The sequence below is a fragment of the Littorina saxatilis genome, linkage group LG3, assembly GCF_037325665.1.
Source record: "Littorina saxatilis isolate snail1 linkage group LG3, US_GU_Lsax_2.0, whole genome shotgun sequence".
Taxonomy (NCBI): domain Eukaryota; kingdom Metazoa; phylum Mollusca; class Gastropoda; order Littorinimorpha; family Littorinidae; genus Littorina; species Littorina saxatilis.
This window is the reverse complement of record NC_090247.1, coordinates 11,038,672-11,056,896: the sequence shown is the minus strand read 5'-3', so window position 1 is coordinate 11,056,896 and position 18,225 is coordinate 11,038,672. Positions and strand designations below refer to the sequence as shown.

The 18,225-nt window shown below is 42.0% G+C and overlaps 3 protein-coding genes across 4 annotated transcripts; 2 read left to right on the top strand and 1 right to left on the bottom strand.

The window, feature by feature from the left end:
• Positions 1 to 201: 201 nt before the first annotated feature.
• LOC138961603 (ufm1-specific protease 1-like) lies at positions 202 to 5,704 on the bottom strand. Of its 2 annotated transcripts, none has more exons than XM_070333274.1 (6): positions 5,576 to 5,704; positions 4,081 to 4,230; positions 3,190 to 3,906; positions 2,618 to 2,720; positions 1,995 to 2,065; positions 202 to 990 (listed from the first exon to the last, which is right to left on the bottom strand). In XM_070333274.1, exons 2-6 carry the CDS (start codon positions 4,201 to 4,203, stop codon positions 850 to 852), a joined length of 1,155 nt encoding a protein of 384 aa, XP_070189375.1. In that variant the 5' UTR covers positions 4,204 to 4,230; positions 5,576 to 5,704; the 3' UTR covers positions 202 to 849. The 2 variants fall into 2 exon arrangements, with proteins under 2 accessions (XP_070189375.1, XP_070189374.1); XM_070333273.1 differs by having other exon boundaries at positions 5,491 to 5,638.
• LOC138961096 (uncharacterized) lies at positions 4,416 to 5,006 on the top strand. Its single transcript, XM_070332693.1, has one exon. The coding sequence runs from the start codon at positions 4,416 to 4,418 to the stop codon at positions 5,004 to 5,006; it is 591 nt and encodes a 196-aa protein (XP_070188794.1).
• Positions 5,705 to 5,729: 25 nt separating the features above from the next.
• Positions 5,730 to 16,683, top strand: LOC138961605 (protein LTO1 homolog). The gene is made up of 6 exons (XM_070333276.1): positions 5,730 to 5,848; positions 6,240 to 6,345; positions 7,614 to 7,684; positions 9,612 to 9,726; positions 15,098 to 15,221; positions 16,190 to 16,683. Exons 1-5 carry the CDS (start codon positions 5,769 to 5,771, stop codon positions 15,164 to 15,166), a joined length of 441 nt encoding a protein of 146 aa, XP_070189377.1. The 5' UTR covers positions 5,730 to 5,768; the 3' UTR covers positions 15,167 to 15,221; positions 16,190 to 16,683.
• Positions 16,684 to 18,225: the final 1,542 nt, after the last annotated feature.

Genomic DNA, 18,225 nt, shown 5'->3' with positions numbered 1-18,225 from the left:
TTGTAACCAACACACACATGTAGTCCCGCCCGGAATAAGCTTTTTTGGGATGATTTACGACTTTTGCACACATTTCGAGCAGACGAAAACACAACATGGCGGCTCTCGCTCCCCTCAGACACAAAAAAAACGAAATCTCGCGTGCGCGAGATCCTGATACATCCGGTGTTTCTCTGTACGCTTGTCACGACAACTTGACAAACGAAGATTTGCGAAAGAAAGAGAAAAGGGCCGAGTCTTGAGTAGAGAGCTAATAAAGTACCGGTAATCGCTAATCGAGCAAAATGAAAATCCGCGGCGACTTCCATTAGGTGAATGCTATTCAAGTTTAGGTAACGTTTTAGCCGCATCTTTTTATAAGCCGCAATGCGATTTTTTTTTAAAGTCGCGGCTTGTAGTCCGTCAAATACGGTACAGTTTTTGTCAGTAAAAATTGAAAAAAGCATTTGTCTTAAATGTATAGGTAAACTTAATTAACGGTGTGAGGGATGTGCATGAGGCATGTTTTAATCATGGATGTGCAAACGCTGTGTGGAGTACGCTCATTTATTTGAAAATACACCAAGTTTATTTGAGAATACTCTAAGTGCCAAACAAGGGTTCCCAGGTCTGCACCCACTTGAACCAGTTCACTCTGTGGCAAGCACAGGTTATAGAATGAAGTTTGGTGGAAATCCTCCACCACCACCCACTTGAACCAGTTCACTCTGTGGAAAGCACATTGTTATAGAATGAAGTTTGGTGGAAATCCTCCACCACCACCCACTTGAACCAGTTCACTCTGTGGCAAGCACAGGTTATAGAATGAAGTTTGGTGGAAATCCTCCACTACCACCCATTTGAACCAGTTCACTCTGTGCAGACATGTAGCTGTGGCAAGCACAGGTTGTAGAATGAAGTTTGGTGGAAATCCTCCAGTGCCACCCACTTGACCCAGTCTGCTGTCAGTAGCTGTGAGGCGCACTCTACCACACTGCTGCAGTGGGGGTCCTGAAAACACCAATATGTTGAATTTTGTTACAATCAATTCGCAAATAAGGAACTTTACTTATGTCCTGAAAATATGGATGTTAGTCAATCCACAAATCAGGAACTAAGCATTTCCTGAAAACATGGTGTTACAGTCAACCATGAAATCAGGACTTGCATATTTCCTAACAAACAAGAAGAGCAAACGCTCGATCGAGTCACTTTCGCAGTTCTGAATATTATATGAGGCATCAGATGGACAGGAAGAAATTGCTATTCACAACACAATGAGTCACGTTCACGTAATATTTGAGCCCGGTCACTTTTATAGTTTCCGAGAAAAGCCCAACGTTAAGTTGTGTGTTGCCGAACAGAAAAGGCTAGTTATCTCCCTTGTTTTTCTGATAACGTTCGTAAAAGGCTACAGATGTAAATACTTTGATGTAAAGAATAATCCTACAAAGTTTCAATCACATCCGATGAACTTTGTCAAAGATATAAAATGTCTAATTTTTCCTTTGACGCTGACCTGTGACCTTGAAAAAGGTCAAAGGTCAACGAAACCATCGTTAAAGTGTAGAGGTCATTGGAGGTCACGACTAAACAAAATATGAGCCCGATCGCTTTGATAGTTTCCGAGAAAAGTCCAACGTTAAGGTGGTGTCTACGGCCGGCCGGCCGGACGGCCGGCCGGATGGCCGGCCGGACGGACAGACTAACACTGACCGATTACATAGAGTCACTTTTTCTCAAGTGACTCAAAAACCACAGATTCATTGTAGTTATTTAAGTTATTTACTGAAAACATGTATATTTTGCAGTAGGTCAATAAAATCAAAAAAGATATTTCCTAAAAACATGGATATGTCACAGTCAATCCACAAAATTAGACACTGCATATTTTCTGAAAACTATGCGTGAATATGTCACAATCATAATCAGCGTGATGAGGCAATTATGCTCTGAAGCACTATATAACGGACTTAAAGAAATTAATACTGTAGTTGCAAGGTTTGAACACTGACCAGCACAAGGAGTGCGCCAGGGTCTGTGCACACTCCCAGGATGCCTTTGGAGGATGCGTCACAGTCTCCACCTGAGTGCATGGAACAAGAAACTGTAAAACAACTGTCACACACTCAGGCCAATTTAAATGTCACGGTTCTTTAGCATACTGCTTAGAGCCAACAGACCTTCCAGGCAAAATGTCCTCATAAAATACCCACTTGCTCGAGGTCTTTTCGAGGACACACTGATTTTGAAGGTTAAATTTAAAAAAAAGGCTTGATAGCTTACAGTGCCTTGGCGGTTCTTTCTTTCTTTCTTTATTTGGTGTTTAATGTCGTCGTTTTCAACTATTCAAGGTTATATCGCGACGGGGCCTTGGCGGTTGGAACTGTACAAAGACTTATAGTTCAACTTACCCCTACCCCCCCCCCCCCCACTCACACATATTCCAAATACAGCCCCCCCTACACACACACACACACACACACACACTGACAGTACACAGATGCACACATACACAGACAGAATGGGAGTCTAACGCACACATCATGATCAGAACACCCAGGTGGGTGAAGCTCACAGAGATGCTGTCCCAGGTCAGCTAGCATGTTCACAAACAGACACACATACATAAACACACCCATCATGATGGGACCACCCATACTGGTGAAGTGTTTATGAAGCTCAGAGAGGTGGCATGCCAGGCCTGCACCAGCGCCAACATGGACAATCTTACATGGCACCTGCACAAACATATAACATTAATACGTCACATTTTCACATTTTCAGGTTCCTGTACAGTTGTAACAATGGTGTGCATGAACACACACAGCGCTAAAGGAAGTCTCACACACACACACCGAGCAACAGGTAGTCATACAGAGGCACACACACAAGCACGCATACACACGCACACACACACACACAAACTCACTGTTCGGATATATATATAGATGATGTACAGTACATGCGTAAAGCTCACAAAGCACAATTTATATTTTAAACTGATGTTCACAAGAAGTTCTTCACAGTAAGGTATTATGTGTCTGGATTATTACATCATTTGTACATTAACTGTAAAAAGATTTTATTTTTTTAAATATAACTCTTTTTGTACATGTTCAGATTCCAAGTATTGACAATATCAATCCAAAAGAAATGTGAAATGGTAGAGATATGACATTGACACTGTGATACTGAAGCAATACTCACTTGGTAAAAGAAGTCGAGACACAAACACACTTCATAGCTTCCAATCCAGTCCCTGGAGTCAACAAATTGCGCTGGCTTGTCTCCCATGGCAACCAGAGCTTGCTGGATCTGGCGGATGGCAGGAACATCAGATGGCACTCCCTCCCTGACCTGGGCCCTGGGATCACTGTTGTTGTAAGACGCTGCTGACACCGGGTCATCACCCTGCTTTAAAACACTGCTGGTAACAATACTGACACCGGCTCTGTTTTCTACACCGTTGTCAACGTCTGTAATACTGGTTTGGCCATTAACACCACTGCCAATGATACAGATACCGGTTTGGTTGTGGACACCACTGACAACAACACTGATTTGGTTCTCAACACCGCTGGCTACTCTTCTGATACTGGATTGGTCCCCTACTGCACTCACGCTGGTGTAGTTAATTACATCATCACCATCAGTGACATCACCACTGGCTTTGGCTTCAATGACATCATCACCATCAGTGACATCACCACTGCCTATGACTTTGATGACATCACTGTCACCACTGTTCTTGCTGTGTTCAGGATTGGTGACATCGGCAGTATTGTTGCTCCCTATTGAAAAATGTGAACAACAGTGGTGAGGATGTTGATTGTGTTGTTGTTGCTGTTGTTGGTGGTGGTGGTGTGGCTGCAGTCTTACCCAGCTGCAGAGTGTCTGGAGGGTTCTGTAGCCACAGCCCCAGCCCTGCCAGAAGGACAAACACACACGCAGATCAATAGAGAAGATTAAAAATTGAATGCCTTCTCTTTCAGGTCTCTTTTGCACAATTTAACTTGAACATCGGTCCACTTAGACATGCACATACCAAACGATCAGTAAAACAATTCCAGTGACGCAGTACTTAACAGCTGTACTCACCCTGTCATCCACACCATCACAGCAGTAGTGCCAGTACTCATAATCTCCCCTGACCACTGCCACAGTGTGTTGAGCTCCTGGTGCAGGAAGACCACAATGTACGTTCCGCAGCCGTGATGTCATTGCTCATCGATCCCAGTCTTTATAGATCTGTCATAAACAGTATTTATAAACCAGAAACAACCAAACAGGATACGCTACACATACATACATGTACTGAAATATTCTGTGATTTAAAGTTCTCTATGATAAATAAAACATTAAATTGTTTCTTTGAATCGTGTAAAAGTGAAAGTCTGTGAGTATGTCTCCATCTGTCTCTGCATGAGGCTGGGATGATAAAAGAGGCGACTGTCAACAAGGGCAACATAACTGTGGGCTTCTTGCGGCGGAACTTCCGGGAGTGCACCACCACCGTCAGAGCTGCTACGTACAAGGCCATGGTCAGACCGGTCCTTGACTACGCCTCGCCAGTCTGGGACCCGATCTCTCAGAAAGACGTCACGGAGCTTGAAAAAGTCCAACGCAGAGCAGCCCGTTACGTCCACAACAACTACAGCGATCGGACCCCAGGCTGTGTGACCAGCATGCTGAAGACCCTCCAATGGGAACCACTCGCCGACAGAAGACTCGCCAACCGCCTCACTATGCTCTACAAGATCAACAACGGCATAGTCGACATCAACAAGGCCGAGTTCTACACCTCTGGCGACAGCCGCACCAGAGGAGCCCAGAGACTGTTCCAGGAGAGGGCATCCCATCCTGTTCTCTTCAACTCCTTTTTCCCCCGAACACTGCGTCAGTGGAACAAGCTCGACCCTAAGACCACAGTTGCTCCTTCACTGGAGTCCTTCCAAGCTGGTCTGGGTCGTACCCATGCACGGACTTGCCTCGCTGACACAGTAACCCTGCAGCTCTTCGTGTAAATAGTTTTATACTTTTAACCATCTTCTCGGAGTTATTGGGTCACCCACCACCAGTAACCAATTACTCAGTACTCCGCCGCTGGACTACAGACGTTCGAATGAACCCAGTCCACATCAAGAAAGAAGAAGAAGAAGAAGAGGCAAAGTTTGAATAAGTGGAAGCATGCACCGACTGAAAAAACTGCCCAAAATGATTTTTTTTTAAGCAGCATGCATGCAATATGTTAAAAGAAAAATGTACAATAAAATCAAATTGAATGAATTTATTTAAATTATATCATATTGAAAGAATTCAGGCTTCAGACATCTGTCTCTATGCTTATGGAGATATAATTGTGTAAATCATCTGTTCATTTTAATGGAGATGTAATTGTGTAAATCATCTATTAATTGATTATTTTACGTCTCAAAAAACACCCCCAACAGCCACACACTTACACACACACACAAACACACACACACACGCGTGTATGCTTATTTCTACCTTTGAAGTGATCACTATCAGCTTTAGTTTGTTCTGCTGTTTGAATGTTTAACGCTGAGCATAATTAAATCACAATGAGTAGTACCATATATTCTGTGATCAAGATGCCAAGTTCAACAGCTGTTGCTTCGTAGAGTGCTCTTGATGATCGGAAGAAGCAGACGATATGTGTGTCGTCACCAGAGTGGCTTCCCCGGAAGTAGAAGGCGACAAGGTTATGCAGAGTGGCTTCCCCGGAAGCAGCAGACGACAAACCAGAGATCTGTAGCAAACACAGCATGGCTTCCGCGAGTGGGAGACATAACAAAATGGACACAGACGATGACTTCCTTGAGGCAATATTTATGAATGAAAACAGGTACACCTCAACAGAAATGCCAGAGGGAAACGCCGGAAGCTGTAGCAGGAAGCGATTTGTTAAACTTGTTGTTTGGAGTTACTTACGCTACTTCAGTACTTGTTGATAACCGTGTATTGCACCACAAAGTAGCATTCTTCGTCATTGTTGTTCTGTTTCTATCAGGATCAGTTCACATTGTTGCGAAGAGACTGCACTACTAGAGTTTCGTCATGGTTGCACGCGAAACAGGATTAAAAAGAAATGACACCTTAAAGCGGGACAAGTGGGGGGAAGGGGGGGGGGGGGGGGCGATTGTTGTCAGGCAGCCATATTGTGTCATTTAATGATGTAGCAGCGTACCATGCCGACAAAGGCGTCTGGGGATGCAGTGTCACCTTCCCCGTTGCAGGTGTCAGGATGAAGGCTTCTTGGAGGGACAAGCTGATGGCAGGCGTAAGGGGCTGCAGGAAGGGTTTCACCTGGGCTGTCAGAAAGGCTGTGAGATTGGGACAGAGGTATATATATATATACATATAATGATATATATATGTAAATCAACAGCTAGCTATAGGCTGTCCGAAGAGCCAGAAGATTTAAGATAGCGGTAATTAAATCAACTTCTGTGAATGGGAGTTTTGATAAGTTGTGGTAGATAATAGTGACAAATAAATCTGTTGCATGTATTTGTTTACATTTTGAATATGCATGAGTCTAATCAGTAAATCTGGTGAGACTTATGATAATTGAATGCTGTAGTCTCTTTTGGCCGGGTCTGGAGAACTGGCGAGTCGGTTGCAGAGCCCCCATGCTCGGGGACCGGCACTGATCGATCTCCACAAGCTACGTTTATTTTTCAAGGTCTAATTCGTTCATACAGATTTTCTTCTGAAGTTTAATTCAAAGAACTGTGGTCTTTTCTTTTTTTGAGAAAGATTAACTGCATATGAGATCAGTTTTAGACTCAGAAAGGATGGAATTTTGGCAACAGCACTCCCTGATGATTGACCGTAGCGAGAGATCTTTCTTTCTTTATTTGGTGTTTAACGTCGTTTTCAACCACGAAGGTTATATCACGACGGGTAGCGAGAGATGCGGTTCACAGGTGTCAGAGATTCTGTTGAGCAAATAAAAAGAAAGGAGAGTTTAAAAGATGAAATTTTTTATTTTTTTTAAAATAAAGCAACGGCAGGGCTTGAACCGACCTCAAAAACATGAGCAAGTTTGCTAACAACTGAGCTAAGATGAATACCTGCCAGGAAAGGGAAAACTCAGAATGTCAATTTTGTGCGATACCGGTGATTGCCGGTTCCCAAGCCTGGGGGCTCCGTAACTGGCTCGCTGGTACCCGAGCCACTCCATACTTAGTTTTCTTTTTTTCTTAATAGAAATTGTTGTATGAGTACTGATGAGATAGATGGGGGGGGGGGGGGGAGAGAGAGAGAGAGAGAGAGAGAGAGAGAGAGAGAGAGAGAGAGAGAGAGAGAGAGAATGTGTGTGAGCTTTGATGCATTAGAAGGCTTAGTAAAATTAGCTCTAGGGCTGTGAGTGTTTCAGTTCTAGATGAGCATTTGCACAAAAGCATTTTGGTCTTTGGTATAAAACTATCTTAGCTAGTATATAAGTGCCGCCCACTCCAATATCACATTCAATTGATTTGCAACATGGCTGGCACACATGATCGCTGCATTTATTTATTTTTTATATGCACAGGTTTTGGGGAATGAGGTAACACAAGTTGCTATAATTGTTGTACAGTTAAACATCTTTCATGCTTTTTGTGCAGATTGGATTCTATCTTGGATTTTCACAAACCATCAAACTGAACCTACTGGATTCATCAAAGAATAAAGACAGGTGTGAATATGAAAAAAAAGTGAATCAAGTTTCGCTCTGCAATTCTGTATTTATATAAATTAATGTATTTGTATGTTGTGATGGTGTTGACACTATACTTGCCCAATTGAGTCTAACTACCTGATGGCTAATCTACTGTGATACCTGTGATAACTGATGATGATTACTGTGATTGGTTTTATGTGTTTGGTTGGTCTCTTCTTTTGGTAGTGCAATAGCGTTAATTATGGATTGTTGTTATCATCATTTACATAAAAACTTATCTGTTAATCCAAACAATGATATAATTACTGTGATGTTCTTAACTACACTTTAACATGGAATGTATGTATGTATGTATGTATGTATGTATGTATGTATGTATGTATGTATGTATGTATGTAGGTATGTATGTAGGTATGTATGCATGTGTGTTGGTGTGTCGGTGTGTCAAGTGTGCAAGTAAAAAGGGTATTGTAGTTGTACATATATTACTTTAGATATTTTTTTGTTATCATGGGTTTTATAAATTTTCTTCTCTTCTTCTTTTATATTTATTAATTAATGACCTATATGTGCTGATGACCAATTTAATTTCCTTTGTTGGATCAATAAAATGTTATGAGTTATGAGTTATGTTATGTTCATGTATAAAAACCTTGGACAAGAAAATGGTTATTTTCACTCATTGGAATAGAAATGCATAATAAGATAAGTGGGTAAATATGTTCATAAAAGAAAAATAAAGGAGAAAGAAGAATAAAACAGAGAAATAAGTACAAAAAGAAGTAAAGGCTAGTTTCAGAGCCCTCTTGTCATTCTCATGAAGAATGTGTGAGATGTTGTGTGAATCACAATGTTGTTGTGTTAGTGATTCTTGAGTTGTCTGTGAATAAAGTGAAATATAAGGCATCGATCATTGGCGAACGACAAGAAGAAGAAGGCATCGATCATTCTTTTTTACATTTAGTCAAGTTTTGACTAAATGTTTTAACATAGAGGGGGAATCGAAACGAGGGTCGTGGTGTATGTGTGTGTGTGCGTGCGTGCGTGTGTGTAGAGCGATTCAGACCAAACTACTGGACCGATCTTTATGAAATTTTCCATGAGAGTTCCTGGGATTGATATCCCCGAACGTTTTTTTCGTTTTTTTGATAAATGTCTTTGATCACGTCATATCCGGTTTTTCGTGAAAGTTGAGGCAGCACTGTCACGCTCTCATTTTTCAACCAAATTGGTTGACATTTTCGTCAAGTAGTCTTCGACGAAGCCCGGACTTCGGTATTGCATTTCAGCTTGGTGGCTTAAAAATCAATCAATGACTTTGGTCATTAAAAATCGAAAAATTGTAAAAAAATATTTTTTTATAAAACGATTCAAATTTACAATTATCTTATTCTCCATCATTTTCTGATTCCAAAAACATATAAATATGTTATATTTAGATTATAAACAAGCTCTGAAAATTAAAAATATAAAAATTATGATTAAAATTAAATTGTCGAAATCAATTTAAAAACACTTTCATCTTATTCCTTGTCGGTTCCTGATTCCAAAAACATATAGATATGATATGTTTCGATAAAAAACACGCTCAGGAAGTTAAAACGAAGAGAGGTACAGAAAAGCGTGCTAACCTTCTCAGCACAACTACTAAACCGCTCTTCTTGTCAATTTCACTGCCTTTGCCATGAGCGGTGGACTGACGATGCTACGAGTATACGGTCTTGCTGAAAAATTGCATTGCGTTCCGTTTCATTCTGTGAGTTCGACAGCTACTTGACTAAATGTTGTATTTTCGCCTTACGCGACTTGTTTTTACTTGTTTTTCCTTCTTTCCCTCTTTCTTTTGTACTTTCTTTTTAGTGGCTAAATGTTTCAGATTCTGATACTTATTGTTGCTTATCGCTTTAGTACATGCAGTTGACTGTTGTTACTCTTTGAACAGGGTTTTGAAAGCAGTGAACAATCTGAACGAATTAATCGGATCTTTCCCACTGACGGAGGCCCAGCACCCCAGTCTGCAGGAACAAATACAGGCAGTGCGAGCAAAGTTCAAACAGGTTAGGTGATCATCCATTTCTTCAGCCTAGCTGTGGCATATATGATGCTGACTGTTTGGCACCAATTTGTGCTGTGTCTACTTAGCTTTCATAATCAGATCTTGACATTTTAATTTATAGATCAAATAACTAAAGGGAAGTAAGCGCTCTAAATGCATACGACATGTGTAATAGAGTAAGCGAGAGTTATACGGAACCAATCTCCTGGCACCTGAGAGAATAACAAGCATTAAAATGAACAAGCAATGGTATTATTTAACAGAATTATGGGACAACAACAACAACACACACACACACACACGCACACACACTCACACATACACGCAAACAAACGCACAAACTACTAGACATAGCAAAGGTGAATTAAATAGCTTTAACGATAGAGTAACTGTAATGAAGAAGAAAAAAAAAATGTCCATCATATGAATACATGTCCAGGCTAGGTATTAAGGATAAGCGGAAAGAAGTAGAAATTTTTTTTTAAAAAAGACCCATGAAGAAGGATGCTCCCCCCCCCGCCCCCCAAAAAAAAAAGAAGGGTTGCAGCAGCCTGCATGCAACTGAGGTCAAGAAAAAAAAAAAGAAAAAAAATGAACAAGTGACTTTCATCTTCATCATTTTATTTTAAAGTGTTTCAAAAATATTTTATTTTATATTGTTTCATTTGATGGTGTTTTTAAAAACATTTTATTGTGTTTGTTTGAACAAGATTGTGGGGGATTGGGTGGGTCAGGGGTAGAGGTCAGGGTTTGAGGTTTCAGGAATGTCAGTGGTGACACTTACACTCTGTCAATCTGAATGGCGAAATAAACTTTGAGTGAGGCTATAACTTGCAGATCAAGCCCAGCCTCCCTATTTGAACATCTCCCGTTTAGGTCACATAATTGTACGTAACTTCACAAGATAGAAACAGTTAATTTTTTGTTAGCTATCATTTTAGTGAAGTCATTGCTCCCGGTCAAAGGACAGTTAGGCAAAAAAAAAAAATAGGTGTGGTTACGGTAACATAGCCAAAAAAAATAGGGTAGGTAGGTAGGCAATCACATTTTTTTTTTTTAACTTTTTTTTCTAATGTGTACAAATTAAACCTACTTGACCACACCGGTGACACTGTGACGGTTCCCCTACGCTTTGTGTTCGGTGCCCTGACCCTTTGTGTTCGGTTCCCACTCGGTTCCCACACGCCAAAATTCGCGGACAAAACATCCATTTATGGTAGTATTACGCAATGTTGCTCTCTGAGAATGGTCTTGTTAGATCTGTGAGTGTTTACACTACATGCCTAGGTGCTGTTGGATTGAAGGTTTTTGATATTTTAGCCGTTATTAGGTAGAATGCCTTCCACTTTACTGCAAAACTGCATAATTCAAAGCATCAGCAAGAAATATCCTACCAAAAAATGCCTGCTTGGAACTGTCGTTGGTCCAGCAAAAAGTTCAACATGTCTGTAGCAGACAGCCCAAGTTTCAAGATTGTAGGGCCATCCAAACAGCCGTAATAATAAAAACAACAAAAGTAGTCAGTGAAATTGGCTGTGTTCGGTCCCCCCACACTTTTGTGACGTAGGCGTGACGGTTCCCATAATTCATTGTGTCGGTCCCCACTTTCTGTGTCGGACCCCACTTTCGACCTAATTTCTCTGTGACGGACCCCACAACCAGCCTATTTTGTGTCGGTCCCCACACCTTCTTGGATTTATGACTTGCCGGTTACTTGTATCATTGTATTCATTGAATCTAATTGTCTCGGAGTTATTTTTCAGCAAAAACCGGCAAGGCAGCACCTTTTGTGATACCAAGTAAGTCAGATGACATCAGTATGTGTGTGTGTGTGTGTGTGTGTGTGTGAGAGAGAGAGAGAGAGAGAGAGAGAGAGAGAGAGAGAGAGAGAGAGAGAGAGAGAGAGAGAGAGAGAGACTAACTTTATTAGTTTATGCCACAAATAATATATAACATTATTTATCTCTGGGACGGTTCCCAGTATACCAGCAAATTATGTGTTGATCCACCCACACCTTCTTGAACTGGCCTTCCCAATATCTACTCTTAGTCTTACGGCCTTGGAGATATGCAATTTGGCACATTTTTAAAATAAAAGATCCACCTGTCGTATGTGAGATTCAGTTTTCAGAGCAAAATGCTGCCCAGGGACTTCTAGTGGTGATTGAAAAAAAAAAGAGTACTTGCCTATGTCAAGTATGTGTCTTTATCCACGCTTGTTGTAAGAGGCAACTTTTCCCAGCTCCTTGTGTTCATGACTGCTTTCTCTTAAAATTAATTACTTTATGACAGTCAGAATACAATGGAACAAGGCTACATAAACCCTGACAGCCTACGACAACGGCCCGACTAAGGCTCAACACCGCGCCAATAAATTCAGCATTGGGCCAATGTTGGGCCATGATTGCTCCGTTTTCGTAGGCTATCAGGGTCAAAGATACATATTGGTAAACTAGTAAAATACATGTTCAGCATCATCAGCAATACCACAAAAGGATTAAAACAAGAAATTCCTCCGATAGGAACTACACCCCCGTCAAAGGGAAATAACCTTCTCAGTTGGTGGCAGTGAGAATGGTTATTTCCCTTTGACCAACGGGGGTGTCCGTCTATACCAGGCCTTGTATAATTTTAATCCACCAATAACTCCCTAACCGTGTGTTTGACTGGTCCCAATTTTTGTAAGGACCGTCTCAGGAATGTATAGAACCTGTTCACCAAGTTTGGTGACGATCGGTCCGTTTATTCTTGAGATCTACTTGCGCGTCTCACACTAAAGTTGTGTTTCCGTACCCGCGACAGCGTTTTTCCAGCGGTGCGACGAAAATCAAGCACATAGAAAATGACCAGGAGTGTTTCCACAAGCGGCAAGCGACGCGATTTTTTTGAAAGGGTCCTGGAGCGATTTTTTCGCGTTGTCGCGCGGCAACGCGGGAGTTTACAGATTTTACCGCATGTTTAAAACGCAAGTACGGAAACACGTCACGCGTTTGCGCGCGTTTTCTTTTGTCGCTGAACTTACCGCGAGTACGACACTACCGCGAGTACGACACTACCGCGAGTATAACACTACCGCGTGTCACACTACCGCGAGTATAACATTACCGCGTGTCATTTTATGACTTCCATGGCTGAAGGCAAAGGTTGAAATGTTTCCTTGAAATATAAAACAAAAAGGCCTGGTCTGTTCTCTGAACACTAATTCAATGTTTGTCATGCTAACCAAGAACTCAAAACGATCAGAACACACTATCACTATCAGAATACATATAAATTATAGAATGGGTTGCTTCCAATCAAAGCCGTTAGAACACAAACTCACAAGAAGTAAGTTTGCATGCGTTCTCTCTACGGTTATGGTACTCGCGGTTGTGGTACGCGCGGTAGTGTGACACGCGGCAGTGTTATACTCGCGGTAGTGTCGTACTCGCGGTAGTGTGACACGCGGTAGTGTTACACGCGGTAGTGTCGTACTCGCCGTAGTGTGACACGCGGTAGTGACGCTCGCGGTAGTGTCGCATAACCGGAGTGATCTGGAAAGGTGTCAATCTCTCTCTCTCTCTGTCTCTCTGTCTCTCTCTCTCTCTGTCTCTCTCTCAGGCTCTCTGTCTCTCTCTCACACATACACACACATACACACACACACACACACACACACACACACACACACACACACACACACATACTGATGTCATCTGACTTACTTGGTATCACAAAAGGTGCTGCCTTGCCGGTTTTTGCTGAAAAATAACTCCGAGACAATTAGATTCAATGAATACAATGATACAAGTAACCGGCAAGTCATAAATCCAAGAAGGTGTGGGGACCGACACAAAATAGGCTTGTTGTGGGGTCCGTCACAGAGAAATTAGGTCGAAAGTGGGGTCCGACATAGAAAGTGGGGACCGACACAATGAATTATGGGAACCGTCACGCCTACGTCACAAAAGTGTGGGGGGACCGAACACAGCCAATTTCACTGACTACTTTTGTTGTTTTTATTATTACGGCTGTTTGGATGGCCCTACAATCTTGAAACTTGGGCTGTCTGCTACAGACATGTTGAACTTTTTGCTGGACCAACGACAGTTCCAAGCAGGCATTTTTTGGTAGGATATTTCTTGCCGATGCTACGAATTATGCAGTTTTGCAGTAAAGTGGAAGGCATTCTACCTAATAACGGCTAAAATATCAAAAACCTTCAATCCAACAGCACCTAGGCATGTAGTGTAAACACTCACAGATCTAACAAGACCATTCTCAGAGAGCAACATTGCATAATACTACCATAAATGGATGTTTTGTCCGCGAATTTTGGCGTGTGGGAACCGAGTGGGAACCGAACACAAAGGGTCAGGGCACCGAACACAAAGCGTAGGGGAACCGTCACAGTGTCACCGGTGTGTTGACAGGGAAATAAGTGTGCGACTCGGGCGCTTTCGCTTTCATTGCGTTTTCTGCACTCTTTTCTTGTTTTTGAGTCACTTGAGAAAAAGTGACTCTATGTAATCGGTCAGTGTTAGTCTGTCCGGCCGGCCATCCGGCCGGCCGGCCGTCCGGCCGGCCGTCCATAGACACCACCTTAACGTTGGACTTTTCTCGGAAACTATCAAAGCGATCGGGCTCATATTTTGTTTAGTCGTGACCTCCAATGACCTCTACACTTTAACGATGGTTTCGTTGACCTTTGACCTTTTTCAAGGTCACAGGTCAGCGTCAAAGGAAAAATTAGACATTTTATATCTTTGACAAAGTTCATCGGATGTGATTGAAACTTTGTAGGATTATTCTTTACATCAAAGTATTTACATCTGTAGCCTTTTACGAACGTTATCAGAAAAACAAGGGAGATAACTAGCCTTTTCTGTTCGGCAACACACAACTTAACGTTGGGCTTTTCTCGGAAACTATAAAAGTGACCGGGCTCAAATTTTATGTGAACGTGACTCATTGTGTTGTGAATAGCAATTTCTTCCTGTCCATCTGATGCTTCATATAATATTCAGAACTGCGAAAGTGACTCGATCGAGCGTTTGCTCTTCTTGTTTGTGTTTTTTTTTTGACAAATGTAATAAAAAGTTATTGGGTCGGCCCCTAAAAATAGGGTAGGTCGGGTTACCGTAACCACACCTATTTTTTTTTTAGGCCTTAGTGTTTCACTGGTCACTCTTACCTCTCTCAAAAGACAAAGCACTAGCCTGCTGCCACATGCACTCACACTACACCACCACACAGACACACATAGCTGTGGTTTTAATGTTGCCATCAATCTAATCCTATAGTCACTATTTCACAATGTCAACAATAAGTGATTTAATTCTGTTTGCATGTTGTGAACAAGAAGTCATTTAATTGTTTTTATTGACACACAGGTCACCTCACTGCTGGGCATACAGACCCAGTTTTCACCCGGGGGAGTAGTGCAGGGTGCCTCATTTTGAGTCAGCACCAAGGCTGTAAGGGCACTCACCGCTTCATCTTGAGCGCAGCAGCATGGTGAGTGATGGTGACAATTACCAGAGGTGCCTGCATTGCCCGGGCTAGAAAAGCTAGGAAGCTAACGGCTTGTTTGGCAAGTCGGTGATGGGTAACAAAACGATTTTGTGCTAGCAAGGCGAGGATTGAATTTTATTGACCCACGCTGACACTAAAAGAGTTGCTCTTGAAACGGCAGCCTGTACTATACTCCATGTGTTTTCAACCGCCAGCTCTTTGACAGAAATGCTGACCTTTTCTTACAGTGAGCAGACAATCCCTGTGGAATGTTTTACCTAGCTTTACTCATGAGACCTGGCCTTTCTTGTCGCCGCCATGAAACTAGGGTCTGATGACTGCAGGTGACACTCACTCTCTGACACTAGTAAAGAGTGAACACTGTTGTCAGCTGTCACTTGTGCTGATGGGGTCTATGTCGACCAAAAGAGTGGGAATCCCACAGGGTGGAGTTCCTGTAGCGTTTCGCTGATTTCGCTGAAAGTCACGTGATTCCACTATAACTTATAAGCAACATCGGTAGAATTCGATATTTTTCTATCTTTTTTGAAATTCTGAATGCTGCACGCGAATTAAGGAATTCTAACAGATTTTTCTGTGGAACCGCACTTTTGGAAGGGGAAGTAATGCTTAGGTAACTCAAATCGGTTTATGGCAGTCACGCGCTTTGCGCAAGATTGCGCTCTGTCGTACTTTTTCTGCAGGAACTCCACCCTGTGGGATTCCCTGTACAAAGGGGATCTCCCTTCATGAACTCCACCTACATGGAATCCCACTCTTTTGGTCGACATAGAACCCTTCAGCGCCACTTGTGGTGATAAGAACATGGCTTCCTGCTTTACATTTAGTTTTAGAGACTACAAGAAAGTAGGTACAAGACCCCAAAATGTAAGATTCCCCCTTTTTTAAGAACTTGTTCTCGCAGACTTTCTGTTCATAACCTCTGTAAAATTACCCCCAATGTGTTTCAGAGAGGATATCCAGGGAACAGAGGAAGTCTTCCTATGACTGTCAATCCTTTTGCTCACAGACGTGTATCAACGTACCATGGCTGTCGCTGATCTGTGTAATTCATTGAGACACTCACAGCCACAAGCTGAAACGACAGCAGACTACACAGCTTATGAACACAGGAGTAAGGACAGTGAAGGAAAGTTGTGTTTGTGGGGGCCAGGTAACTCAGTTGGTAGAGCACTGGAATTGGGATTCTAGGGTCACTGTTTCGAGTCCATGAGGGCTGGATGGACACGGGTAATTTTTAAGCGCAGACTCAGTGACAGTATCCATGCCCCACCCCTGTGTCACCACAATGGCACATAAAAGACTCAGGTCAGTGCAGGTGGCTGATTATACCTAAACACGCACACACCCGGTAGCGCGACTCTTGTTGCTGTTAGCTTTCCTCCAAGAGAAAGCGACCTCAATTTCCTAGCAATGGGAAAATAAGATAAATGAAATGGGGGGGGGGGGGGAAATTAAAAAAATTTAGTTTTGTTTGGTCTTGTGCACCTTAACTCATTGTCTCCCAGGTACGGATATATCCGTACCCACTCATATGGCTCTATCTGACCAGGTACGAATATATCCGCTCAGATTGTTAGCTTCAGTCGCTTCCTGTAACGTCCATCTAACACCTGCATTCCGGCGTGTTGATACACAGTTACTACAATTCTGAGTGACCTACTGCAGCACAGCTGGTCTCGGCTAAAAAAAAACTTGGTCAACATAGTGGGGTACAAAGTGTTATGAGACCAGGGATTAGAACACTCTATGGTGATTCAGGTGGGGTGGAGGGGAGGGGGGGCTGAGTCCATCATCAGACCTGTTTACCCCCATAAGTGTTTTGGAGTAATGCTCAGCCCCAAAAATAGTAATCCTGGCACAAAAATAGTAATCATCCAGCATTCGTCGCCAATTACAACGCACATGACAACTGTGTCTGCGAAACGCAATCATGCACATATATCCATCATTCACACATCAGTCAGTTTTTGTAGTCATCATAATTTCAAAGAAGATCACATCAAAAGCACATGCATCACTGATTCTTTTTCGTTTGCTCGTAGTAGGCCTTTTTTAGTGTGTCAAGCGCTTCTCTACTGTACTTGCGCTTGCCGAATGAGTGAGGGCGAGACTTCACCACTAGAATAAGGCTCTCCAGCGTCTCATCAGACAGACATGATCTCTGGTCAGTCCTGTGCTTTTTCACCCCATTTTGCCATTGAAAAAAACAATGCCAAACATGTGAATAGATAAAAAAATAAAAAAATAAAATAAAATTTTTTATTTTTTATTTTTTTTTTATTTTAATTTTTTTATTTTTTGAAAATCGTAGTCTTGACACGGATAGCGGAATGGCGTATTTTTTTCAGAAAATCGTAATAAATTACGCCAAAATCGTAAGGGTAAACAGGTCTGCATCATCCAATGTGAGCTGGGCGTGATGGAAGCTGTGGAAGTAAACAGGGGAAGCAAATCCAATTCAGTCATTGACTAGGGAAAAAACAAGGGGAAATATGCATAGCCTTAAAGTCTGAAAATCATGGTGTATTGTATTGCTTATTCTTTACCATTGTACACTTGATGACATTGATCCTTGAAGATACTACCACAACTGTACATAATGAAATGATGAGTGATGTAATATTTCCTGGTTGTTGAGGATAAATGTACATGGCAGATAAATCTTAGCGATTATTGCTACTGCTTTTCTACCTGACTGAATTAGAAGCCTGAATGATGCAGGGCGATAGGTGTGTGTGTGTGTGTTGGATCATTACCTGTGATGTGCTAGCCAAGTCTTTGGAATAAAACTGAATTTTTGGTAAATTGCTAGTTTTGAGTTTGACTGATTTTTTTTTGGATTAGGCCCACTCCGCCTCCCATAACCCATTAGTTTCTTTTCATAGACACCTCCAGGCTTGGGGGTTGGATAACTCATGAGAACTGATTTGGGGTTTACATGTGGTAAGTAGCCATTCAAGTGACCTGTAGGTGTCATTTAAAA

Excerpts from the sequence above, each read along its gene's own strand:
- LOC138961605 (XM_070333276.1), top strand. The coding sequence starts at position 5,769 with ATGGCTTCCGCGAGTGGGAGACATAACAAAATGGACACAGACGATGAC. Across the intron at positions 6,346-7,613 it reads GCTGTGAGATTGGGACAGAG|ATTGGATTCTATCTTGGATT; the intron begins GTATATATATAT and ends CTTTTTGTGCAG. Across the intron at positions 7,685-9,611 it reads TCATCAAAGAATAAAGACAG|GGTTTTGAAAGCAGTGAACA; the intron begins GTGTGAATATGA and ends CTCTTTGAACAG.
- LOC138961096 (XM_070332693.1), top strand. The coding sequence starts at position 4,416 with ATGATAAAAGAGGCGACTGTCAACAAGGGCAACATAACTGTGGGCTTC.
- LOC138961603 (XM_070333274.1), bottom strand. The coding sequence starts at position 4,203 with ATGACATCACGGCTGCGGAACGTACATTGTGGTCTTCCTGCACCAGGA. Across the intron at positions 3,907-4,080 it reads GTGATGGTGTGGATGACAGG|GGCTGGGGCTGTGGCTACAG; the intron begins GTGAGTACAGCT and ends TCCTTCTGGCAG. Across the intron at positions 2,721-3,189 it reads GTCTCGACTTCTTTTACCAA|GTGCCATGTAAGATTGTCCA; the intron begins GTGAGTATTGCT and ends ATGTTTGTGCAG.